Source organism: Thunnus thynnus, chromosome 1, assembly GCF_963924715.1.
Source record: "Thunnus thynnus chromosome 1, fThuThy2.1, whole genome shotgun sequence".
In the NCBI taxonomy this organism is placed as follows: domain Eukaryota; kingdom Metazoa; phylum Chordata; class Actinopteri; order Scombriformes; family Scombridae; genus Thunnus; species Thunnus thynnus.
The window spans coordinates 24,437,463-24,464,886 of record NC_089517.1 but is presented as its reverse complement, the minus strand read 5'-3'; the positions used below and the strand labels follow the sequence as shown (position 1 = coordinate 24,464,886).

The window sequence follows — 27,424 nt, the reverse complement described above, 5'->3', positions numbered from 1 at the left end:
CAGAAGCAGCGAATCTGCATTTACTATGTGTGTGACTGTGTGTGTGTGTGCTTTTGTTAAAGTACTGTACATGTGAGAGAGAGAGAAAAGCTAGAAAGGCTGCAGACATTTGGCAGAGAGAGAAGAGAGAGATTAAGTCAACCTGTCGGGGTCTCTTATGTCACATTTCTGCCCTGAAGGCCTGACCTCTCTGTCTGGAAAATAACCTGGAAAAACTAAAATGGAATATCAGAGAACTGCACTCTGGAAAACAGTCGGAGCAACACCCCTCCTGCTGCTGCTGCTGCTGCTACGTCAAAGAGAGAAGAACTGAAGGGAAAAAGAGAATGACTGAAATTTTTAATTTGTATCTTCTTACCGCTGGAAAGAAAGTGAAGAGAAGAGGAAGGCTTGTATACGTGGGCCTATCTGACAACTGGGGGAGGACACAGAAGATTTATACATATAATTATACTGTTTTTTCTTTTCTCTTTGAGGGAAAGGCAAAGAGCAGAGAGGAGATAATAGGAGAGGATCGGAGAGGAAAGGGGAGGAGAGAGTAGAGTGCAGAGGGTAGAGGAGTTCAGAGCGGATAAGTCCAGAGGAGAGGACCAGAGCTGAGAGAGAGGAGAGGAGAGGAGAGGAGAGGAGAGGAGGAAGGAGAGGAGAAGAAGAGAGGAGAGGAGATAAGAGTTGGGGAGAGGAGAGGAGAGGAGAGGAGAGGAGAAGAGTGGAGAGGAGAGGAGAGGAGAGGAGTGGAGAGGAGTGGAGAGGAGAGGAGAGGAGGAAACACTTCAAATGGGATCTTGGCATCATTGAAATGTAAGTATAAACAGTATGTGTGTTGAGACTTTCATATTATGATGCTGTCTAGTGTGGCGTAGGTTTTCTTTCTCTTCTTGCTGACTTTTTTCCCCCTCCACACATGACTCTTTCTCCCTCTCGACTATCTTTGCTTTCTCTTGCTCTAATTCTCTCCGTCTCTTACGTTTCTAATTCTGTGTACATTCTCTGTCTCTGTCTCTGCCCTCTCTCTCTCTGCAGGTCATGTCAGATAGCAATGTTGCAGAGGAGGGAAAGGCCAGTGTCACATTGCATTAGAATTACACACACACACACACACACACACACACACACACAGAGGGAGAAATACGCTTTAAGTGTGATGAGTATGAATACGATGTGTGTGTGAGTGTGTGTGTGGGTGCTGGCGTACAATGTGGGCTAAGCTGCGGGCATAGGAACCATATAGTCTTCTCAACCACATGGAGAAAAACAAAGAGCTATTGTGCCACATAAGAGTTTGGCCAGACTGCACAGAGAGAGAGAGACACAGAGAGGAGGGGAAAAAAAGGAGAAAAAAGAAAGTATCTTGGTGTAACTGTTGGTCATAGAGCAAAAAACAGAAAAAAAAAGAAGAAAAAAAAAAGATTGGATTATACCACACAGGATGACACATGCACAAAAAAAGCCGCTTGCATATCAACTTTTCTGTGGCTGAAAACATACAACAACATGCAATAAACCTGAATCATTCAGTTCTTTGTGTAGTTTAAACCACATTTAATAGTTTTGGGAAATACACTTATTTGCTTTCTTGACAAGAGCTGAATGAGGAGATCAATACCACTCTCATATCTGTATATGTGGCCAGAGCGAGCAGCCGATTAGCTTAGCTTAGCGCAAAGACTGGAAACAAAGGGAAACTGCTAGCCTGGCTCTGTACAAAGGGGACAAAATCTGCTTAGCAGCACTGACACTCAGTAATGAACACATTATATCTTGTTTCTTTAATCCATATAAAAATTAACATGCAAAAATATCAATTCAGTGGTTATTTGCTGGACTGTCCATCACCAGTTGCTAGACAATCAGTGAAGATGGCAGGAAGTCACTGGTCCCAGCCAAGAATTATTCCTGTGCATAACCCCCGTATAAAGGTGATTTGACGTTTTACGCCTCTTATTTTCTACGAAAACAATGAGAAATAACACATTAACTGTTGAGCTTTAGAGGTGCTGGTCGGCGGTTTTGACTACATATTTACCATAGTCACAAGAAAGAGGTTACTTGAATTTTGAAATTAAGTGGATTTCCCAAATTGTTGACTATTCTTTCGTTATTTTTGATAGACAGTCCAGTTGGATAGTTTAAATAGACGTATCGATAGATAGATAGATGTATAGATAGATGTATAGATAGATAGATAGATAGATAGATAGATAGATAGATAGATAGATAGAGCAGGATAAACAGTGATAAATATCCTCTCATGCGTAGTCATGTCATCAGTGTAAACAGGTCTTGTTGTCTAGACTGTTGGACAGACTGTGACTGCCGGAGGCCATGTGTCTCATATTACCATAACTGTGATGTTCAGCTGCCTGATAGTATATTTTGGTATGATTTTACACAACATCCACCTGTGATGGATGTCTGTCTCTGTTTTTTTTTTTTTTTTTTTCATGTGTTCTCTGCTGGCATTTGTTCATAAATGTTGTATAGACACATGAAACAAAAGGATCAAAGCTGTTTTATATTTCAAAGTGTTTAAAACAGCAAAGTGTGATTTATGAAATGCTAAATATAAAAAAAAGCGTGCTATGAATATATTGAACTATGAATTATTTATGATAGCATGTGATGACATGACTTTTGCTGTAACAAACAGTAACCCAAATTGTCAAATCCAAAAGACAGAAGTGGAGAGCGAGCCAGAGAAAGGGAGAGAGAAGGGCAGTCACGTCCTGCAGCATTTACACACAACATCACAAAATGACCCTGACAGTCAGTGAATTTAGAATTGCTCGGAGGTTGTGTTGTATTTTTTTGTGTTATTTTGCACTGCAGTGTCATGTGATTTGTTGCTGTGTTGCTTCCTCTTGCACTCGCCGTGTTGATGCTTCACTTTTTGACTGTTGCATTGGTTTTGTAACATAATTGCATGCGCCCGAGGTTTGTTTTATGCTAATGAACACTAGAGGATGAGACAAATCTTCCTTTTACTGGGCACAAAAACATGACAGAGGAAACCATTTGTACTTCAGTGTGATCTCAGTTTTCACTAACAGGTGAAGAGTGCTGCATCGTCTGTTTGGGGTTTTACAGCTGAAATCCTCCTTTAAAAAATAGGCCAGTTTCATCTTCTCTGAGAGCATCATCCATTTTTTATCTGTTTGAGTTCAAACTTCTGCCAGGCCAAACTCCACGTCTTCACAGCTTCACAACATGAGCGTACAACACACCCGTTTTACCACTGTTACACTCCTGTGCTGTTTTAAAGAATTTTATTGCACTTTCTATGATATGATATTAACATTTACAGTTTAATGTTTGTCATGAAATCTGGTCTGTCATCATCATTAAGTCATTTAGCCTATAATCAATAAAGAGTGTAATGGGTAAAAGGCTCATAAACAGTTATTGACTACACGTTCACATGTAATGAGCTGTGTTGAAAGTTGTCAGCTAGGAAACTCATAACTGACACATCCATAAAATTAAGAAATTCTACGAAAAAAAGGGAAATACAGTAAACGTCTGTGTCCTTGTAACCCTGCTCCACTCTGGGTTCAATACTTACATAACTTGATTAGTATAATGAGGCTTCAATCACATATACAGAGTTTGATTTTATCTGGAAGACGAGATTTACAAACTTTCGGATGAAAACATTATGAAATGTTAGTGAAGAATGAAAGTAATAAGTTTTAACTAAGGCATGCATGATTTTATAGTGTAATTAGGCTTCAAGCACAGTTCACATTTAATGCATCACTCAATATGTGTTTGCTTATCTACAATATTACAGAGAAAGAGAATAAAAGTAACTCAGGACAGAGTTCATTTATCTTTTAAAGGGGGGCTGCTTAAAGGGGACTGTAGGATGTTGCAGGATTTGAATGTTGGTGAACCCAATAAGCTTTTATCTGCCACCATCACACAACTCTGTAACTGTACTGAGTGATAATTGCTAATCTGCATTATCCACAGTAAGAGAAGTGAGCTTTTATTAGCTGGACATTAACTGATATAAACAGGATTATTTACAGGATTGTTTACAGGATCATTTTTGGAATGACAGCATAGTTCAATCTTGTAAGTGGTTACTGTATGTAACCACTTTTTAACCAGATGTCGTTACATGTAATGTAATAATATATGTAAGTATGATTGCCCTTGATGGGAACACATAAGGCCTCAGTAGTTCAAAATGTTTAAATATTTTAATTATTGTCATACATTTAGTTCACGTTTTTACATTTTTTCAGTTAATGCACTTTACTGTAAGTCACCTGCTATCACTCAACACAGTGTGTGTAAATCTGAGAGCACAGAGCATCAAACAATCTATAATTTAGGTCAGTGGTTCCCAACCAGTTTGTCTTATGACCCTCTAAAGCAGTTCATGCAAAGAAGGATCTTTCTTTCTCAAATTGTTTAACCTGAATATCTTTTAGAAGCCTGAAGAGCTTGTGATGACCCCTGCTGTCATCTCGGGGTTGCCGTGTGGTTCACCTGTCTCTGTTCACTCTGCAGGTGGATCATTAGTGTAACCTGGAACACCTGAGGACCCCAGTGGGTTCCCGGGTTATTTAAGCCTGACTGCAGCAGACAGCTTTCTCTCTGATACTCATCTGCTGTGCTGCTGCAGTTCTGCTCTCTCCTACAGGCATCCCTTTAGATTTGGTTATGTTGCTTTAGTTCCTTGTTTTTGCTTTCATGCACCCTACAACACAAACACACACACACACACACACACACACACACACACACACACACACACACACTCATGCATCACATACACTAGTGATACCACTGATTTACACACGCCATACTTTAAATATTTAGTTAATTTGGGTTATTAAACTTATCTTTTGGTGAAACTCTTACATAGTGTGTCTCCCATTTGTTGTGGCCACTTGAGCGAGGTCATATCAAGGTAAAAAGTATTTTAGTATTTTACAATTTAAAAGCAAAGATAAGAGAAAAGTCATATAGTTTTATGTAGCAAATTTGTTTTTCTTCTTTCCTAATGTGTTAATCAACTTGTGACACCTCACATATACAAGTTGGGAACTATTGAGCTACATATTTTTGTTCTCCATTCAGGCTAAACTCCCCAAAACTTGCTGTATTGGAAAGTGTAAGTTCCTGTAAGTTGGAGCACTTAGGCAATTTAGGCAAGGTGTCGCCCCGAGATAAAAACATGATGAGACCTTTTCTGTCCCCCAGGCTGTGGAGCCCTTTGACTGAGCAGATCAGCTTAGAAAAAAGAAAGACAGGCTGACACAGTGGAGTCACCTCCTCTTTATCTGCTTCCTTGCTCATTTTATTCCATCTCTCTCAATCCTCCTCTCCTGTCACAATGAAGGATCTTGAGCTCTATTAGTCTGACTGGTCAGGGATGCCCTGTGTACCCACTTCCCATCTGTGATCTCCTTCAATATCTCTCTACCATCAGTTAGTCTCGACCTGTCAGGGTATTTACGATTTATATACCAGAGCCATCAAATAACACACACACACACTGAAGGTATAATTCTGAGTGATGTGGGGGAGTTTCAGAAGAGGTAACTGGGTGTGGGGCTACATGTCTAGACAATACCGTATAGAACTATTTGTCTCTATCTCTACATTTAACTTGGCTGGTGCTGTGTATGTGTCCCAATAACAGCTTGCTTTGTTTCTCCTATTTGGATGAATTCTGTGTGATTTTACATCCATAAGAGTTATTTTATAGTTATTTAGCATTAAAGGCAGTTTCACAATTGTTTGCGTCTGTCTTAAAACAATAGTCAGATGCCCACATGAACACTGAAACAGCTTTTGCTTGCTGTAATCATTCCTTCTGTTCATACTAACCATTAAAAGATCTCCTCCAAATGCAATTTTGATGTAAGTGATGGTGGGCAAATTCTGATTCAGTCCTCACTTTGTACAAAAATGAATTTAAAAGTTTATCTGAAGATAATATGACGCTTCGGCTGTCTGAGTTCTTCCACAGTTACACTTCCTAGTAAAAAAAAATCCCTCTTTGTGTCTTGACAGACAGTGTTTTCCTGTTCAGCTGCAGTGGAAGGATCATAACAAAAAGAGGGACTTTGACACAAGATATTTTTGCAAAAGGAGAGCTATGGATTTGGTCCCTTATCACTTACATTGAAATCGCATTATGAAGGGATCCTTTAATGGTCAGGATGAACAAGAGGAATGATTACAGCACCTATTGTTTTAGGACAGGCTTGAAAAATTGTGAACCTATCCTTGAAGACCTGTGAAACTAGAGCCAAGCAACAGGGCAGAAGCAGTGTGGCTTTTTAAAAATCTCCAGACTATAGATATGTGTCTTGTTCTGAGACTTTGCTCAGTCCTGGTCCAGTGCATGAACTGGTCTTTGACAGCAACGTCTTGTCTGTATAATGTGTCTATGTGTTTGTGACCAGCTGCAGGACCAGTCACATCTTAATCTGACTGAATTGATTGTATTTAGCCTACCAGCTATAAAGTTTAAGTTGGCAGAAACATTGATGGTGATTTGTTGCCACCTAGTGGTTGAATAAGAATCATTATAAATAAACTGATGACCAATTTACTTAACTTCCCTTGATTCATAGTTGTTTCTACTCAACTATTATGATTTTTGAGGAAAATAGCTTGCAGCAGTTTAGGCTAAATTAAAATGTAGAGTTACGCTTTTCTTCCATAAATCCCTCATATTATACAATACAAAACAATGACCCCTCAATCCTGTGTACTTGTCACACTGTAAGTTTGAAGTCTAAATGTCACATGGACATCTTATGGTGGATTCTCACAGTGCAAGAATTTAACACTGCTTAACAGGTGTGTGTGTCCAAGGTGTAGATTAGATTCAACACAACTGAGTTTTCAGGCTTCAATGTTTTAAAAGCTTGTCTGACGTAAGCATGAAACTACATTCAGTATGTCAGTTGAACACAGAGTGTGTCCACAGTCCATGACAACTATTCAAGCCTGCTATGAGAACAAGTTTTTAATTTTTACTTCATTGAACAAGAAAGTCTTTACAATCCACTTTACAATCTTGTTCTTCCCCCAAGTTATCTAGATAATTATCCTCTGTACATAATGTTATATGTTGGTGTGTGTGTGTGTGTGTATGTTGTGTGTGCAGCCTTTGAGTGTATCCTACATGAGTGCATGAAGGTGTGTGTGTGTTTATTTGCTTTACTACTTCATGTATATGTATGTGTACTGTATGAGTGTGATCTTACATTTGATTATTGGTATGTGACAGTTTATCTGAGGTATGAATGCCTCGTGGATGTTTCTCCTCCAAACTCTGCAGACTAACAGCTCAGGCATGTTTATGGTGAGGGGGGAAGTGGGGAGTGATGTATAGATTAAGGGGTTAGGCTGCAGCGTTTCCACAGTACTCTATAATCAACTCCAATTTGTCAAATGGCACCTCAATAACTTTAACTTGTCTCCACACAAGACATATTTCAGTCACGGATAAACAGGAATGATTTGGGATCTTTATTTTACAAGAGCATATTTCTTAACATAGCTGCAGAGTCTGGATCAATTTAACGAGCATGAATAATACTTAGTGTGAGTGCCAAACTCCAGAGGTTCAGAAACCTCTAAAGGTTAAGTTTCCATATCTCACTGCTAACATAAATCTGTTTTCATGCAGACAGTAGGTTATCAATTTTCAGGTTTTGGCTGGAAATCTAAATTAGAGGGAGTGTCTACAGTATGCATTATTATTTTTCAACATGGTAATGATTTGTCAATAAAAACTGTCACTAATGCATCTCCATCATTCTCCCTCCCACCCTTCATCTGTTCTTTCTGTCTCTTACCTCTGTCATTACTCACTCACTCCTCCTCTCTGTCCTCTCTCTTCTGTGTTATCTCTTACTCTCCTCTCACCCGCCACCCCTCAAACCTACAATCCACCTGCACAGCTGTGGAGGAGACATGAAGTATGAACTCCACTGAGCTTCAGTGACGCCTGCAGAAGAGCACAATAAGCTCAACTCCATGTGAAATCATGAGCGCTCCAACGACAGGAAGCCCAAATATGGAGGTGAAGGTGGTCTCCCAGGAGATGGCCTTGCTGAGCAACATGCTGGCAGCTTACACCTTCATTGCAGGTACGGAGGTCCAATCAGAGAGACTGCAATGTGTGATTGTGTGTGTTCACAATTATCATGTGCCAATTGTTCTGGGGACCTCATGGACTCCCACAAGGAACCCTCTGGGGCTCCGGGCCACACTTTTTAAAATAAGGTCACCAAACTATCTTCCAATTACTCTTACAGTCTAACAAGAATATTGGTCTTGGATTTAAAGCGATCTTTGTTAAGTGCATTTCTCATGTGTATACACCTGACATTTGCTCTATTAAAAAGACAAAAAAAAAAAAAAATCATAATAAAAGCTCAGCAGGTAGAGCAGGTCCACCACTAATCACCTCCTTCCCACATGTCAAAGTGTCTTTGAGCAACCCCAAATTGCTCCCCATTATCAAGTCAGTACCTTGCATGGTTTCTCACTGCCATTGGTGTGTGAGTGAGAATTGAAATTTAAATTCCTACTCAAAAACTCATCAAATTATCTTGGAAAAAATCATTTATCCTGAGCTGTATGTATCTTCATGTTGTCACTAATTCTGGAAAATTAAGGTGTAGATTAAAAGACTTGTTTACTCGGAAGAAACATGAATAAAGAAGACAGTAGCAGATCTGTTACAAGGAGTCAGCAGGTGAACAGAGAACAGGTAGCAGACAGGTGGCTGCAACACTTCAAATGTTATGAGACACAATCTGTCACACTAACAAAAACAACTAAGAGCAAGATGAAGAACAGGTGAGCAGGATCGAATGACAGGAGATAGTGGAAACTGAACAGTGTAGGCAGGTGGACAGGTGAGAGATGGCAGGATCTGAAACAACAACATGGTGAGAAAGAACAAATCAGACGCTGACATGCAGATGAACTGGAAATAGCAGAGGAAGAGATGGAAGTGGGAGCAGAGGAGGAAGGAGAGACTGTACTTTCTCTCCTTCCTCGCAGCAGTTAATATAAATAACTGTCTAATTTATTGCAAACTATTCCTATTTTTTTTTCATTATCTGGTTATCCTTTCTCTCTCTTTCCCTCAGACCAACCCGAGAGGACAGCGCTGGTGTTTCTGGGTGGTGTGTGTGTTGGCCTTCTTGTCACACTCTGTGCCATCGTCTTCCAGATACACTGTCGAGCAGACTGCCGCTATGGCAACAGTAAGCATCATCGCCAGCGCCACAGGAACAAACATCAGCGTCGCCATCACAGCTGTCCCCACCATCAGCCCGGTGACAGTAATCCAGACAACACGGCTGTTGTTGCATCTGGAGGGACCGAGCCTGCTGGGGACAGTGAATCAGAGGACTGGGATGATACGTCTGACCTGTCGGCACGGAGACGCAGACGCTTTGAGAGAGCTCTGCTGCACGCCAGCATGTTCACATCAGCTGAGGGTATCTCTCTCTCACACACAGAAACACACACACACACACACACACACACACACACACACACACACACACACACACACACACACACACACCCTATACATAGAAAGACTCGTGACACATATGATCCATATTCGTAGGAGATAAAACACTAAAATACTGAATGTCTCATGCAGTGCAGGTGTGACACAGGGGCTAAATTACATTTGAAATTAAAAAAAGAAACGCCTCAGTCAATATGAATAATCCACACACCTCTCGGTCAACTGTTTTCCACTGAAAACAAAAGAAGTGAAAAACTTTTTTGTTTTGGTTTGTGTGATTTAAGTGATCTGATGCTCATAGTGTCCACTCTTACTGTTCAGACTGCATATTAGGAAATTGTTCAATATGCATTAAGTTACTGCTATGATCTATTAAACAAAATTGATTAGAAAACAGCAGGGCAGCAACTAAAAATTATTTTCATCATGAATTAATCTGCCGATTATTTTCTTGATTATTTGATTAATCGTTTAGTTTATAAAATATTATAATTTGCCAAAGCCAAGGGTGATGTCTTCAAATGTCTTGTTTTGTCTGACCAACAGTCCAAAATCCAAAGATATTCACTTACTTACATAAAGCAGAAAAAAGCAGAAAATCTTCATATCTGAGAGGCAGGAATCAGCAAATATTTGGCATTTTTGCTTAAAAATGGACTAAAATGATGAATCAATTATCAAAATAGTTGCAGATTAGTTTTCTGACAATCAACTAATTGATTAATCAACTAATTTTTGCAGTTCTAGAAAACAGTAGACAAAAAGACAATTTTTGAGTAAAATAAAACAGTTCAGAAATTCTTTCTAAAATAAAACAGATGACACATATTGATCAGTCATGGCTGTTTAACAGGAACGTGCATTTGAACAAATTAGTTACTAAAATCAGAGCTGTAACCATGTACAGTTTCCATTTCTATGTTTTAGAATTTAGCTTTCTACTGTGTCAGTACACGTTTATACAAACTCATAGATGCTCTCTGTTCATCTCTGTGGGCGCAACTGTCAGGCATACACACACACACACACACACACACACTCGTACTTAAAAATAGAAAGTCCTTTCGGTAGTGATGTGGAATATGATGGTTATGTGAATGGACAGTGTAGGAGGGTAATTTAACCTTTTTGTCTTTCTGTGTGTGTGTGTGTGTGTGTGTATCATCAGAGCTGGACCGGGCCCAGCGGCTAGAAGAGCGGGAAAGGATTCTCCGAGAGATCTGGATGAATGGACAGCCAGACATCAGTACAGTCACTCAAAGCCTCAACAGATATTACTGACACATGGACAAACAGAGAGACAGACAGACTGAGGGACAGCGTGTAGACAGGCAGACAGATGGATGAAAGGTGAATAAGTCAGTGAACAAACGGAAAAACACTGTATGAAATCAACATAACTCATTAGACAGAAAGGTTACACTGACCAAAGAGACTCTTACAGATCAAACTATTACTGCCAGAGCTGCCATGAGCAGTTCCCTCCACTGTATAAACAACAAGGACAACATATGAGTGGTGACGGCTTACTCCTCTGATAAAGGATCACACTGACATGTCTGGAAGAAGAATTCCCTGAAGAACCAACAAGTGAAGATACAGTGGACCCACAGACGACTGCTGTCATGATCTGTTCAGAAGACTCATGTTTACACACAGAGAAGTGATCTGACGCTCTACCTGGAGACATCCTGCGAAACGTAACTTGTGGCAACCAATTTGGGGCTACTGTACACAAGTTTTTATAACTTTTCAACCTCACATTTGTAACAGGTGCTTTAGAGAAACATGGAGCTGGTATAAAGAAGGAGTGGGAGCCGTGCAGCAGCTCATACGCCTCCCATTCATGTATGCATTCAAACCTTGGTGAGACTGTGTTGTTTGAACATTTTTCAGTGATACAATCAAGGTGTGTGACCTGGAACCTTTTTTGTAAGATTAAAGATAAAAGGAAGAGAGAACATTCAGAGAGTGAAATGGGGACATTTGCTCCGTGGAAAAGATGGATTTACACATACTGGTGCTTCTACTGTTGTAATTTTTGCATCCCCCAAATAAACTGAATGCATCCTAATAGGAAGGAAACATGACTGTGGTGGTTGGTGAGCCATTCAAAGTACATCACAGATAACCTAACAAGTCTGTTGGTTGCATCTGTAGACTGGGTTGTGTTATCAGTTGTGTGATGTGCATTAAGACAACAGATCATCTTATTTAAGAGGATCATGTTGCTTTTTTGGGGGGCTCTTTTGTTAATGAGCTGGAAAAGGTAAAACACTTTCATTCCAGGATTTTATGAAAATTGTTTTCTGTACATATTATTGAATAAATTCCCTTATTAAAATCACAATAGTGGCTCTTGGTGGTGCTGTGGCGACGTGTATCTCTTCCTCTGAGAGGGTGGGACATGTGTGTGTATTTCTGTAATGCTTTCTTTTCTGGGGCAGCAGTGACAAAAATCCACCTTTAATTTCCACCTTAAGCACAATGAAGCATCTTTGGTGGACAGGGAAGTGGTGCCAAAGACAACCAGCACTGGAGGTCACAGATACTGACAGACCACAAAGGTCAAGGGCACGACTAACAGTAGGGTTGAGGGAGCACTAAGTTAGCGCTGAAAACACATAGTGTACTGTGGTCAGAGAGGGAAAGGCAGGGCCTGTGGTCGGACAGGACCCTTTGGTTTTAGAGAGTGCAGGCCTCTATAGATATAGAGGCAGCACAGACAGATGATGTCTATAACTAGTTAGATCCCCATGTTTACCCACGTATACCCACGTTTAGTGCATACTGTACCAAACAGTACCATGAGGTGTCAGTAACGGGCATTGAAGACCAAAAATGATCTAGTGAAGAACTGTGATGGACGCACTAGCCAAGATGAACTGAACTTGGGGGGAGGCCGACAAGAATATATAGTGAGCTCATTGTGGCTTTATGTCCCACAGAAGACGAAGAGGGTTAAGAAAGTAATTAAGTATTTAAAAACTGTACTTAAGTACAGTACTTGAGTAAATGTGCTTTACATTACTATATGACATAATGGTTGGAACATGAATGTTGTGCTGAGTTGTTTTTGGTTACTATTATTAACAGGAGTAAGTTTTCTATGTTCTAGCAATCAGACGTCATTTATTGAGCATCTCAGATTCACTCTGAGAAACTGTGCAATAAATTTAACCTCCAATTTCACCTCCTACTGCCCAGAATCTACAAGTCACTATAATGCAGCGGCAAGAATCAGATGAACACGCTCAGTTGTGTTCATTAAACACTTGATGAAGCAAGTCAGGGTTTCTGCAGTGATGGACAAGAATCTGGACTGAGTATCTATGCACCATATCATGTCTGCGTAATCTGTGACAATGTGTTAATTACCGTGGAGTCAGGCTCCCCCTGGTGTCCATAATGCTCCTCTGCCCAACAACCTTCCACTCATCAGACCACTCCTCACCATCCACATACAACTTGAAAATAATAGATGATGAATGTAAAATAGAGGACAATTAAGACAGAAAGAAAACTTACAATTAGATTGTTCAAATGATATAACAGAAAGCTCCAGAACAGCTACTAAATGGACCTTAATGAAAGTTTCAGAGCTGCTACTGTAATTCTGGCTCTGTGAACTCTAGTATTTCCCTGAAAAATGTTAGTTTTGTCACTTTAGTATTCAGGGTTTTACTTTGCTCTTCTTCTGTAGAAGGCACCATGTCAACATGTTACATGTCCACTAAAAAAAACCCATTGTTATCATAAATAAGATGACACATTCAGTCATAATTGCTTTTATCCAACATAGACATAGAGTTTTCTTTTCGGGACAAAAGTGAGTTTAAAGTCAATTGTGAGCATCTTTGTGACTAATAACTAAAATATATTTTCTATTACTTTAATGAAGAGATAAATGTCCTGCTAATTAAAGGCCATTCTGTTTTTATGAAAATTATATTAAGGTAAAGTAAAAGCCCTAAATACTCATGTTTTATAAGACAATTACAGAGGAGAGGTAAGAGGAAAATGCAAAATAGGCTTGAACATTGAAGAGCATTGTGGTGGTGAGTCCTCAGCATGAAGCAGGACGATGCCTGACCAATAAATACTGATCATTTTCAGTCTCACAGATGCTTGTACTCAGTGCTGCCGCTTTAACGGGACGGGCGGTGACGTTGGGACGGGAACACGGAGCTCATAGAGCGGGCTGCAGCAGCTGGACAGCGGTCTATCTGTCTGTTCAGACCAACACACACCGATAACACCGTTATTCTGGGACAGAGAGTTCACGCTTTAATGCCGCTATGAGAGACTACACGGCGACTTCGAACCACGGAGGCGCCTGCATACCGTGCTGCCAAGTTTGCGTCTTCGCCTTTACCGCATTTCTCATCGTTGCAGAGAGGACGGCGCGTGAGTCCTACCTGGGACACGCACACACGCACACACACACACACACACACACACGCACTAGAAATGAGTGTTGTGTCACTAACGGTGTGTTGGTGGTGATGGATGTGATGGTACATATGTGTGTGCGTGTGTGCGCATCCCTGGTTATATTATTTGACTTTGTTGGTGTGTGCACGCGCATGTATGTTTTTGGGCACAGTATATGATGTACTGTGGGGAGCAGACAGCGGGTGCTCAAGGGATCCGCGCCTGTTCTAGATGAGACAAGAAGCTTTTGCATGTCATATATTAGTCTGTTTTAAAATGTGCAATAATCTAACATAAAGTTAAACATTTGTTCCACTTCTGTGTCTTAATTATGTTGTCATGAATAATAGAGTCAGAACAGAGTCTGCAGCAGTGCGCCTCTTTCCTATATTTATACCCTGCATGTTATGAAATCCTGCATGCCGCAAAACTGCAGACTCACGCCAGAGTTTTCTCCCTCCTCTCTTCTCCAGCTGCATCGTTTCAGCTTCTGTGTGGTTCCCTAAATAAAAACAAAGGGGAGCCATGTTGTCATATTTCAGCGCCCTTTTTTTTTTTGGAGGTGCATGAATGGAGGAGGGGATGGGCGTACCCCAGGCCCGGGCCTAGTCTGCCCGGACAGCCCGCCTGTTTGGCAGTTTAAACGGTTCAGATTACATGGATGGAGGGATGGAGGGATGGAGGGAGGAGGCAGAACTGCAGAGTGATGAAGAGGAGTGTCTGTGAGTGTAGCTAGAAGGGGAGAGGTATCTTTGTTGTCAATAAATCTTAGATGAGATGGACAGAGGTCATATGAAAAAGTGTTGGCACTCACAAAATACAGTAACACTAAAATGTTTTATGTCCTAGCAGTCAGCCACTAATCAGATAATGTAGTCTGGATTTAACATTTCTGTTAAGCACTGCAACGTAAGCAGCATTGTAATGCAATGTAAGTCTTATTCATATTTAAAACTGGAGTATACTGGTTTCAATATCAAGAGGCAACTATCATCTTTCCTTAGAAATAGTACCGTATATTACAATGATATACAGTAATAAAAAACGTGATTTACAGGAGATCTGTTCTGATCATAATGATCAATTGATTGTGTGTGCAGGCAAGTTTTCTCTAACTAAGTTTAAAGTCCCCTTCCAGTCAGTCAAAAATGTGTTTTCCTTCTTGTTCCTTCAGTTGGATGTTTGAGCGTCATTGTGCAGAATGATGTATGTGCAGTTTGACACTAAAAGGCTGTTTTCACCTTCATCTGCTGAAGAAGAAACATTTCTCTATGCCCACTGAAAATCTGAGTTTAAGGCGTGTACCTAATGAGCAGGATTTGTGACATCACAACTAGTCTGGAGCCATTCGTGGTCCAGTATTCAACTTTCACAAGTGTGATGTGGAAACTTGAAGCCTAAAGTGTAGAGAACTGACTTTTTACTGAAATAGGAGACAGTTTGTATCCGACAGTTAAACTTTTGAAATGAACAATATTAGCATATTCATAGTTTCTGGAGTTTCTTATGAGGGAGGAGGAGTAGATGTCATTTTAAGGATTTTAATGAGATAAAAAAAAAAAAAAATTGTGGAAAAACCATATTAGACACAAATAATTATTTAAAGTGTTTTATATACATCTTAAACATGTCTGGAGGGATCTTCGATGTTACTTATCCAGTGGTGGAAGAAGTTTTCAGATCTTTTACTCAAGTAAATGAAGAGATACAAGAATTTAAAAACACATTACAAGTCATGCTTTCAAAATCCTACGTAACTTAATTTACTCTAAAATAAAGAAGCATTATCAGCAACATACTAAGTGTATTAAAGTGGCAAATCAAATGGCCCCCATCAATGTTATTATATATTACATGAGTATTACTGATGCATCAACATGTAAAGAACACTTGATGATAATGATGATTAATGATGCAACCGGACAAAGTGTAGCTTATTTTCTAACTACTTTTTATACTGTTAGGTAGTTTAATCTTTAAGAATACATCATATTAATAAACAGATACTAAAACCCTAATCTGCAAAGTACAGTAAGTAGTAATTACAGCTGTCTGATAAATGTAAAAAGTGCAATATTTCATCCTGAAATGAAGTAGAAGTATACAGTAACAATGAATAGATTCCATCACTGGGTTTATCTGCCCAAGTTTATGTGTTTTTATTACAGAAACAGAGTACATATTGATCATAAGTGTGTTGCTGTGCAGCCTGTTTATACAGTACATGTGTTTTTCTCCTGTTTCCCCAGTGATCTACTGTTTTGTGTACTACCTGTGGGTGGGTCACAATTACTGCTACGCCCATCTTGCCGCATTCACTGCACTGTTCCTGCTGCCGGGTGAGATTATATCAACAAGACAACCACAATAACAACTAGATAGATTGATAGATACGTCATATTTTATTTATGTTTCATTCTGTTTTTCCCAGGTTGGGGTCCCCAGTGTCTCAGCTACCTGTGGTACCTGTCAGATGGACGCATCCGCAGAAAGTCTCTCATCTGGACCCATGTACTGCACCTGGGTATCTTCAAAAGGTGGGATGACTTTATGTATGTGTGGGTAAATGAGGGCCAAAATTGCTTTAATTGGTCAATGAACAATCACATTGATGCCACTGCTAACAGGTAGCTGGTTGACGAGGAGCAGTAAAGAACAACAAAATAAAAATATTTGTTTAATGATGTATGATGAGTATACAGTATGTTGACATTTCCTTTTTCCTCTCTATCAATCTATCTCTCACTCTGTTTCCCATTTATCAATCTCCGGCCCTCACAGGCTGTTGCAGTGTATGTGTCTGCCAGATGAGGATGTGTACAGTGAGATCATGCAGCAGGCTGATGTATCTGCCTTACGTCTCTTCGAGGCATTGGTAGTCACCCTCCCAGAGACTCTGCTGCAGACCTACGTGCTCATCTGTACTGATATAGGAATCAAATCTCCAGGTAGAGCAAGAGTCAACAGAAGTTAGTCAGTATGTATTAGTACAATGAGAAGGAGTGAAGAAGCACATATAGCTTTGAGTGTGATGGTAGTAAAAGTACGTCCAGTATTTGTTGAGGTTATCAAATATTTGCATTTAAAGGGTTTCTGGTGATATTAGACTATGGATCATCTGACAAGACTTATCCTGCAATGACACAATAACAGCAAAATACATTTAGGTAACTGTTTTAGGGGTATGAGGAATCTCTGGTGGTCCACACACCACCATCGAGAGAGCTAGTGCCTGCTGACATGCAGCTGTTTCTTTATATGTTCATATATGTTCATAACTGGTTCTGTATGAGCTAATGTGAGGCTCACTAATGGAAAACAACACATATTACCACAATAAACTAAAGTTACAGGGAGTATAATTAGTCTGGTTATCCATTTCCTGCATCACATCTACACCACAATAGATTCATTACACACTAATGCGTTTATGGGAAAATGTAATATTGAAGTCCTGGAAGAGGCGACTCCTCTGACTGTCTGACTGCAGAACAACTTCAGACTCTTAAATCTATTGAGAAAATATAATTTACTGTGTCCATGTAGGTTCCAGATTTAAAAAAGATAAATATGGATTAAAGAAACCTTCCTGCCCTCTCTCCCCTCCAGCCTCAGTGTGTTTTGCGGTGTGTTTGTTATCGCTTGCCTGGGCCTTGGTCCTCTATGCTCGAGCCTGTTCACTCATCAGACCAGGACACCTGCAAATGACCCCTGCTGCCATTCTCTGTCGACTGCTATGGAGGGTGAGCTTATTTAAACAACCTCACAACAACCATTATGTACAACATAAGATCCCAGCAGAGACTCAACGTCATCTGCAAAGTCAGATGACGTTGACGTTGACCTCCTGTTGTAACTTAAAAAAAGCAAAATCCAACCCAAGTCTATATCTATCTACAACACCCTCAATATAACAGTATTAATATAATGATAAATATATTCATATATGTGTGGTTTATAACTGTGTATATGACACATATGACATATATCTTTCTCTGTCTGCAGGTCGGTATGTTGGGATCTCGATTTGCTGTTCTCATGCTCTTCACACGTATCTTCAAACAGTGGATCCTAGGAGTTATTGGTGAGTCCAAGGCTTCATCTCAAAGCTCCTATTTGTTGAATCTTAACAGTCCATTTTCTGTTGGGTAATGATAGGTGTGTTTGAATGAGTGCTGGTTTTTCAGCCAAACATATTTAACTACTGCAGGGTCACATCATAGAGATTAGTCTTGTTGAGGTCGCCTTGTCATGGTAAACCTCCGCCGTCAGTTTATAGTTAGCAATTTGTCTGAAATGGTGTTTATGTATAAATGTGTAGTAAAATTTTTGAAAATGATGTATGTGTGTGTGTGTGTGTCAGGTGTACACTGGCTAGGTGCAACTTTCTGGATGGTGTCTCAGCAGACTGACATCATACGTTCAACTAGTCGATGGAGACTCTTCAACCTCGTTCTGGGAGCCATTCACATCTTCTTTTTCCTCAATGTGAAGTACGGTCAATCCAGATACCGTATGGCTGGGTTCTACCTGGTATGTGGGTGTTTGTGGTCTCTACTTTTTAGATGACTCAAAATTCATGGTCAATATTTATTTCGTATGCAGGGGCTCTGAAAAAAAACAGCAACACTGTGACTCAACTTTTGATAAAACATTAAAAGAGAAAAAAAATATTTGATGAAAAGAATTATTTCCATGTTTATGAAGTAAAAAAAATACACAAATTAACTTTTGAGTCCATCCCTTTCTGCCACTTAATATGCGAGTAGTTCCCCAACAGTCAGTGTAACAGTGCTGATATTTGATGTAAAGAAACAGCTATGTGCTTAATACAAGAACAGAATTTGAGAAAATATGAGACACATTAAAGGATAAGGTTGGTGATTTTCTACATTTTTTATATTGTCAATAAATCTCAGGTATAGAGCCAAACCAACAATGAACTGATCTACTTACAGGTATTGTTTGTGTATCCAAAGCCTGATATATCGTATTCCTCTGTGTTGTAGACCTCTGTTGTCTGAAAACTATTAAAAACAGTGAGTCAGTGAGTCACATTTTAAATTTCAGCACTCAAGAGGCTGTGATATGTAGCACAACAAGCTAGCGAAGCTCTGTAAATGGAACCTTATGGAGCCACACAAGGACTCTCTCTCCTGAGAGTTACAATCTTATCACCATTTTTACTCTTTGGATCTTTTTCTAAACATACTACAGTAACCATCGTCTTCAGGGATGAAGGAACATGTCACACCGTGCAGCAGTGTGACTCATTGACGTGTTTTTAATACTTTTTGGACAACAACAGAGGTCTACGGCACAGAGGAATAAGCTATATCAGGCTTTTGATACATGCATAATACTTGTAAGGATGAGTTAAATGTTAGTTTGACTCTGCACATGAGATTTGTTGACAATAAGAAAAAAATGAAAAATCAACAGATTTATCCTTTAAATACATGGGTTAAGTATGAGACAATAAACACTGAAAGAATTTTTGTATATACTGATGGTGCTTTTTAATATGAAAATGAATCTGGTCCTGTTAATCTTAACTGTGCAGAACGTGGCTCTGATAACTGCCAGCTGTCCACCAAATGGCACATATAAGATGGAAATGTTGCCTCAGTGTTATTTCTAAGATACTAGTTGAATAACAGTCAGATATAAGATGAGTAAACAACACAAGATGTAAATGTAGCAGTCAAATATAACAGCTAAATGTTTAAGTTGAGGTAACTATCTTTCTGTGTTTCCTCAGGCCATGTTCTTAGAGAACGCTTTTCTTCTCCTGGCCTCCTCCTGGTTGTTCACCATGGTGTCATGGGACACTGTCGGCATCCCAGCTGCAGTGTTCTGCAGCTTCCTTATTGGTGAGACACACACAACCACATACTGTATTCATGTTCAAGTGCAAACATATTCTCTCTTTGTTCAAGTCTAATTTTCCACAGATGTTTGTTCTAAGACATTTATTGATTTATTTAGTAGCAGAACTACTTCACAGAGTGAAAGTTTATTAGACATCTAGTAACCATAGTTTCAATAGCAGTCAAATGAATATATTTACTTTTTGAAATACACTCATGTAATAACCCTGATTTTGAGTCATACTGGAAAAACGTTTGAGTATTTTAATCACATTTTGCCTGTTGATTAATTAAGTGAGATCATATTAGCTTCAGATAAACTTTTAAATACATTTTTGCACAGAAGGAGGGCTGTGGAGTTTGTCCCTCATCACTTACATTGTAAGTGCATTATGAAGAAATCTCTTAATGGTCAGTATGAACAGGAGGAATGATTACAGAGAAAAAAAAATGTTTCAGTGTTCATATGGACACCTGAATATTGTTTAAGACACTTGAGAAAGTGTGAAGCTACGCTTTAAATAGCAATGCACATGAACAAAGACATGAGGAGGAAACTACATGCAAGAGCAGGATAATTCACATATTTGCACAGCACAGTAATCTCAAGTGTAGGTTAGGTAAGATGGACAATATTCCCTACACAGGTACTAATCAAACACTCCAAAGAAGAACAAACCAGAAATTACTCACAGTATATCAGAAACACACAGCACCTCATCATCATCACCCCTCTAAAGCCTGTCGCACTCCAACTGCTCAGCCTACCCACTTCTGAAGGTGCATTAATTAAACCAGCCAATAGGTGGCTGCAGCACATCTGGGAATCAGGTGGCACAATTTGTATCCAACTAATATTAGAACTTGTATAGATCAATACATTCTGAACGTCCTATTTCCACGGTCCGGTCACAGTTCCAGCCTTTCTAACATCATATTTTAAATTATTATCTATTATGTAGACGTCCAATCATCTTTCACTTTTCAACCTCATTTTGCCCTTTGATTAATTAATAGAGATCATTTTTGATCTCAGCTATGATGTCCTCGAGATCTGATTGAACTGATTACATCAACTATGAGGTAAAGTAACAGGATATGAATAAGGCTCACAGATGATGGATCATGGTTTTAGCCTCTCATGTGTTTCAGATAGGTTGTTTTATGATTTTCAACGTGACTGTCAGTAGGATGCTTTTCTTTGTTTTATTTTGAGATTCAGACATTTTTTATGCACTTGCACGCTTCCATATCAAGTCCTCCCTGTCTCTCTTCTCTCTTTCACCAGGTTTGATAGCGTTGGTTCTGTATTACCGTTTCCTCCACCCAAAGTCCTTTGAGATCTTTCAGAGTATTCGCCACAGGGGGATAGGTGGAGCCTGCACGGAGCGTGGATCAACACTCTCATTGGAGGAAAAAGTCACACCCACTTTCCATCGTCATGCAACACTGTCTGGTCTGTTTTCTAAAGCAATCAATCAATCAATCAATCTATCTATCTATCTATCTATCTATCTATCTATCTATCTATCTATCTATCTATCTATCTATCTATCATAATGACTGTGGCTGTTAATCTAATCAGGTGGTGCGACCCTCATGGATCTCCCTATCCAATGGGAGGGCTGGAAGCATCACCACTGGCTGCTGATTCGCTTGGCGCTAAAGACTGGGGATGTATCTACGATCTGGTCGGCATATGGTGAGGGAGGGCTGGCCGGTCTCATGGGTCTGTCTGAAGAAGTTCACTCCCCTGATGAACCTTGTATGCCTCAGGTTTGTTGTTTTGTTCAGGTTTCAGTGGTGAGACCTCTCTTGTCACATGATCTGTTATGTGTTGCATCACTATTAGTGAGTGGTTTCAGTATTAGTTTCAGTGGAAAGATTTCACATGTCACATCATGGGAAAAGTTTTCTTGGAGTAAACACTGGCATGTGGCCTAAATGTGGTGACTTTAGAGATATAACAGATTTCATTGTTCTTTCTCGTTCTTGTCATTTGTCAGCTTCCACCTATTCAACCGCAGGTTCCACAGATCTCACAACCAGCTCCTACACCACCTCCACCACAGGTGACCCAACCTCCACAGGCAAGATCTTTATTTAATTTATCCCTCACTTAACTGATCATTTTAACTAAGGACACAGCAATATACTGTATCCTGTATAAATATACATAAGTTAAAGCAGCCATAATCAATATTTTTTTCAATAACAATGTAATAAATGTGTAGTGAGACAGGCTCCCCTCTTTATGGAACTTTATAACAAGATTCAGGTCATTGTTTGGTTCTCCGGCCTGCTACTTCTGTTTTGGTTCACTCTCACCACCCTCGTAGCGTCGTTTTCAGAGAAAAAGCTCTTGAAACTCACTGTACATTTCCTGCTCAATGCCAATGGACACAGTTAGCAACTAGCTGGTAAACATAGTGGTGCATTATGAGCTAAAGAGCCAAATATTTCCCTCAGAAGTTGATAAGAGATCAAAAACAGAGCTAAAGGAGAATCAATATTAGACTTACATTCACCAGGTGAACAGAAACACAACTTCAAATGAATGATAATTTTGCTGTGCAACTGCTGGATGTCTAAATTAGCAACAGTTTGCTAACAAGTTTGCTGTACCAACTCAAAAAATGATGATATATCAATGTTCAGAACTTGTTTCTGTTGATCTCAAGTGGCCAAAAAATCAGACTTTTGTGGACCCTAATGGTAGTATCAAAAAGACACAGGGGACACTGAGACGAATGAACCGAAAGCAGTATATAGACTGTACCATTTTTAACTGGGATTAGGTTATTTTGCTCCAAACCAAAAATACACGCCCTCAGACAAATTGTAGAATATGTTTTTATAATAGCTTAAAAATTCTAAGTAATGGCTTTAAGATTCTTGTTTGTGTGTAAAATGAACGTATTGATGTAAAGACTAATTCAGTGGGACAGTGGAAAAACATGTTGCAACCCATGTGGTCATGAGAACAAACATTACTAGGCTCAGCCTTCAGGATGGCTACTGAAAGGTCTGTCAGCAGTCTGAGTCTTAGTCATCTGCCTTGCCCCACAGGTGAGAGAGGTGGTCCAACCACCAAAACCAGCTCACTCCAGTGTAATCGCCAGACCCGTGAGAAAAGCTCCTCCCACAACAATCCAGGATATTAGAATGTTTCCAGAGGTCATCCCAGTCCAGGAGGTCATTCCTGAAGAGAGTGCAGAAGAAGAGTCCAGCGCTCAGCAATCAGAGGAAAAAGGTTAGATTCCTGATGCACATTGAGCTTGCTAATGAGTGCACACACACACAAACAGTCACCAGGGAAAAATAAACCGCTGCTCAGTATTGCCCTGGATCACCTTAGATCCCAGAGGCAGACACTACAGGTAGTGGACTTGATCCAACAGAGGACCTGTAGCGTCCTGTTGTTAAAGCTGACTAAACATCAGTGCCTCAGGCAGCTGCCAAAAGGTTGACGGGTGGTGCAGATGGTTTGATGTCAGCGTAGGGGAATCACAGGAGTGATGTAATGTGCAACCAGGTCACTGAATGCTCCAACCGATGAGTATTCATCCCACTGGCCGTGTATGATTGGCCATGAATAAATTAACCTGCTCTGTTACAACATGGTGTGATGGTGCGTTGTTGAATCAGCGCAGCACATTGTGTGTCTCCAAACTGGATGTTGTACCCAACAACTGTATTGTGTGGTTGCATTGTGTTCCAGCATTTAGCTCATTTGTTATTATGACCTGATCACACATTCATCTGTTACCAGCCACCTCCCACAGGGTGAACTTTTGGATGAGGTGCCTTGTCTGCTTCATTCATTGCACATCTTTAAAATTTCTGGGTTTGAATACCAAGACAGCACCACAGTCTGTACTGCTCAGACCTGCCTTCCTGGTATCCACAATCATGCTGTCAGTAATTTTGCTGCTTTAAATTTGGTAGTTTGAGGTAATTCACTCACAAGCAGAGCAAGTGTGGAAATGCTGTTGCTGTTGCAAGAAGAAGTTTATGCAGTGACACATATACAAATGATATGGGAAGATGATTTCTCTGCAGAAACGCATTTTTCTGTATTTATATGTATATATTCTGCATAAAGTATTTTTCTGGTCACTAAGTAAACCATCAGTTTTATCTTTTAATCTTAACTAGACTCAGCATTCAAAAAAGTATTTTATGTTCAGACTTATTTTTGAAAATTATAATAGAAATCTTCTGTAGCCATTGTAGAAGTGGTTATCTCTTGCATGACATTCTCTGTAGGAAATGTGAATATCGTTTTAAACACAACTTGCACATACCTTAAACTGAATGTGGTTTCATTTTCAAAGGTGATGAAGACTTTCAGAGCGCTGCTTACGGCTCACCTACAGTTTCATCTCCCCGGCAACCTGGAAGTCTCCGCCACATCGACAGCAATGCTGCGACCCTGACTGAGGCCTCGTCCTCTGCAGGTTCTCTGGACATCAAGACTCCCGGCTGGTCACCTGAACGACGATCCCCTCTCCTGATTGGTTCCCCAGAGAAAAAAACATCAATGCCCGGAGAGTCTAGCACTACACTGTACTTCAGCGCGGATGCACAGTCTCCCTCCAGTGGAAGCTATCTCGGCTGGGGCTCCGAGTTGTCACCCATCTCCAGCTACAGAAGTCCTTACCGCATCAGGGAGGCTCGCTTCGTCACATCCACCCCGCTACTTGAGGCTCGAGCTGGGGCTGAAAGTCCAGTCCTGACCCCTGTCATTGTCACCCCTGCCACTCCAGGTACAACACCAGGCCCTACCCCTGGTGGGACCCCCAGTGCTTCGACCCCTGCCGCTTCAACACCTGCAGCTTCAAGTCCTGCCGCTTCAACACCTGCAGATTCGACTCCTGCTGCTTCAACACCTGCAGCTTCGACTCCTGGTGCTTCAACTCCTGGTGCTACTGAGCCCAGTACTCCAATCATTCCACTCACTCCAGTCATCTCCCACGCTCGAAAACAGATTGTCCAGTTTGTGGACAGTAGAGAGAGGGCAGTGTAAAGAGGATGGGGGTAAAGGGGAGGGGAACATCTGGGTGGGGAATGATGTATTTTTCAGTTTAGCAGTTAAAGATGTACATGACTTCATGCATTAACTAACTGGGGAAAGGCTTGGTGGGGAGTAGGGGGGGTTTTCAGCTCAGTTCTTGAATCAGTTGTTGAAAGGATATGCAGTATAAATTATTATTTACGTTTTTTCCCCTGACATGCAGATACAAGGTTTAAATTTGCAGAGAGTGTTGGTGGTTGGTTGGCACAGTGGTGCCACAGTGGAAAAAACATGCTTCCTAATACCAGTACCTCTGGCTTGTTCCAACTAACACAATTAGCAGTAATTGTTTATGTGTGGGAAGTCAGTGATGGACCAGGTCCTTGTTGCTGTACTAGCAACTCCTGGTTTTAATGGAGTGCTCGCATGGAGGAAGGTGGGATAGTATGACCCTCCTCACATGTTACAGCGAAGCTCCTTGTTAGCAGGTGAAAAGGAAGCATCTGGCAAATCCATGTGTATCAGAGACACGTGTGGCCAACTACTTCCTTAGAAGATAGCAGTGACAAAGACGGCTTGACAAGGGAATCAGTTAGAAATTGGGGAGGGGAGAAATGAGAGCAAGGACTTATAATTTGTGTATTATTTCAGTTCAGTAAAAACCAGTTGATGAAAAAAATTCACTATGGACACTACGGATAAGTGTTTACAGAAGATTGGATTTGGGTTACTCATCAAAAGAATACACTGATAAAAATTCACAGGTGCTAATGAAGGGAGGGTATCTCTTTCTTCATTTAGATAAACCCCTATGCTTACGATTTCTGATCATCTGAAACTAACCACAGAAAAACTAATGCAGTTAAGTCTTAGGTCTAAAAGCTTATTCAGGCAGTGTAGTCAGCTGGTAAAGAAATTATCACAATTATAATGATATTGGAATTATAAACAATCATGTTAATCAAGGCAAAGTTACTGAAGTGCTAGTTGGATCTCAGCAAATATTTGTTTTAAATGAACCAGGTAATTAAAGCAGTTTACAATAAACATCAAACGTTGTCTGCTGGTGCAGGATCTCTTAAAGAAACACCACTCACCAATATCTCTTTTTTTAAATCAGTTAAACTAGTCTGATACAATGAAACATATGATTTGTCAAGAACTATATGATTAATGTATAATAAATGCAAATCCAGGCGCACATTCAAAGTCACTGATGTTATTATGCATGCAAATGCTTATTATGATTTTTACAAAACAGTACAGTACGAGCTCGGTGTTTACACACATTACTGTCACACACAAGGAGACAGAATCATTTCAGTCTGTAGAGCAGTAAAATCTGTAAACTGATGTGTTTGTCTTTATATTCACAAGGCCATCAGACAAAAGACAAAGAAAAGATTGAGGGAAATTTCTGTGCTTTCCTTTGCGAAACAGCAATAATTTCAGTCAGTCAGCACTTTACAGCAGAGAAGTTTATTGTTAGCCAACAGAGTGGTCGTGACATTATCTTCTGTAAGTGACGCTACTATTATAATGCAGGAATCAATGGGGATGTGATAAAGGAAATTAAGCAATATGAAACATTAGATGAGTTTTAGTCATTGTTTCCATTATTACAGTATATGCATTCAGTTTTACTCTTTTAGTAATTCTATCAGTTTGCTGATGACTTGTTTTTGTCTTTTAGTGATTGGATATTCGATATCAGACTAATCTTTTATTTGTTTGTTTTGAGTGTATGAACTGCAGAAATGTTCTATCTCTAAATAAATATATTATATTATAATATTATATATTTATATTATATAATAGAGTTTAAACAACTTACCTCCTATATTTTCAATATTCCAATATTTTTTCAGAGTGATTGCAATCAAGGGACAAAATGAACTGTTCATTTTAGCGACAAAGAAAGAAGACCTTAAACATTTCTGCAGGACATTATGATTGTGAGGTAGCTTTTATGAACACCTTTGACAATCACATTTTGTTTTAGTTTTTTGTTTTAGTATGAAACATGATAAGATATAATGCATGATCACAGCAGATGTTTATGTTAATGACAATGACAGCAAACCTGTATGTGCTGTGATGGACACATGAGGTTTTTTGCAAGCTAACGCCCCAAATTTAAGAAAAAAAAAAATCAGTATTTTACATCACTGCTTACTTATTTGTCGATAAAATTGTTTTGCTGCATGTCCTGAACAATTCACATTGTTTCGGATTGTTGGCATCTTCTTGGTTCACATTACTTTGACTAACGATCACAACAAACAAACAAGTTGTTGTCAGTGTAGCTTCAAGGCACAGGAGGAAACAATGTACTTGTCTTGTGAAGAATGCAAGTACTTGTAGAGATTATACCTAAAATCATGTTGCGTTTTTTTGTATCGGCAATGTGGCTTATTTTCCTTCCTTCAGAGGGAAATGACACCAAAAATTCCTTTTTTTTTGTTTAAAATGAGAGGAACTACTTCCACAGATGTAGACAATCCATCACTGTAAACATGACGCCTGATGTTCATGTTGTCAAAATGTATTTGTTCTTCAGTTGTGCCACAGTTAAGT

At 39.8% G+C, this 27,424-nt stretch overlaps 2 protein-coding genes across 2 annotated transcripts; both read left to right on the top strand.

Moving 5' to 3' along the window:
• Positions 1 to 11,876, top strand: LOC137184538 (protein eva-1 homolog A-like). Its single transcript, XM_067592308.1, has 4 exons — positions 1 to 801; positions 7,935 to 8,123; positions 9,135 to 9,488; positions 10,695 to 11,876. The coding sequence occupies exons 2-4, from the start codon at positions 8,021 to 8,023 to the stop codon at positions 10,805 to 10,807; spliced, it is 570 nt and encodes a 189-aa protein (XP_067448409.1). The 5' UTR covers positions 1 to 801; positions 7,935 to 8,020; the 3' UTR covers positions 10,808 to 11,876.
• A 1,813-nt stretch (positions 11,877 to 13,689) lies between these two features.
• LOC137189447 (XK-related protein 5-like) lies at positions 13,690 to 24,865 on the top strand. Its single transcript, XM_067599325.1, has 13 exons — positions 13,690 to 13,933; positions 16,210 to 16,299; positions 16,392 to 16,497; positions 16,742 to 16,908; positions 17,570 to 17,703; positions 17,966 to 18,044; positions 18,324 to 18,493; positions 19,722 to 19,833; positions 21,119 to 21,286; positions 21,416 to 21,606; positions 21,837 to 21,920; positions 22,900 to 23,083; positions 24,168 to 24,865. The coding sequence occupies exons 1-13, from the start codon at positions 13,825 to 13,827 to the stop codon at positions 24,857 to 24,859; spliced, it is 2,286 nt and encodes a 761-aa protein (XP_067455426.1). The 5' UTR covers positions 13,690 to 13,824; the 3' UTR covers positions 24,860 to 24,865.
• The last annotated feature ends 2,559 nt before the right edge of the window (positions 24,866 to 27,424 follow it).

Coding starts and splice junctions, on each gene's coding strand:
- LOC137189447 (XM_067599325.1), top strand. CDS start 13,825: ATGAGAGACTACACGGCGACTTCGAACCACGGAGGCGCCTGCATACCG. Junction 19,834..21,118: donor GTTCTGCAGCTTCCTTATTG/GTGAGACACACA, acceptor CTCTTTCACCAG/GTTTGATAGCGTTGGTTCTG. Junction 23,084..24,167: donor TCAGCAATCAGAGGAAAAAG/GTTAGATTCCTG, acceptor TCATTTTCAAAG/GTGATGAAGACTTTCAGAGC.
- LOC137184538 (XM_067592308.1), top strand. CDS start 8,021: ATGAGCGCTCCAACGACAGGAAGCCCAAATATGGAGGTGAAGGTGGTC. Junction 8,124..9,134: donor AGCTTACACCTTCATTGCAG/GTACGGAGGTCC, acceptor TCTTTCCCTCAG/ACCAACCCGAGAGGACAGCG. Junction 9,489..10,694: donor CATGTTCACATCAGCTGAGG/GTATCTCTCTCT, acceptor GTGTATCATCAG/AGCTGGACCGGGCCCAGCGG.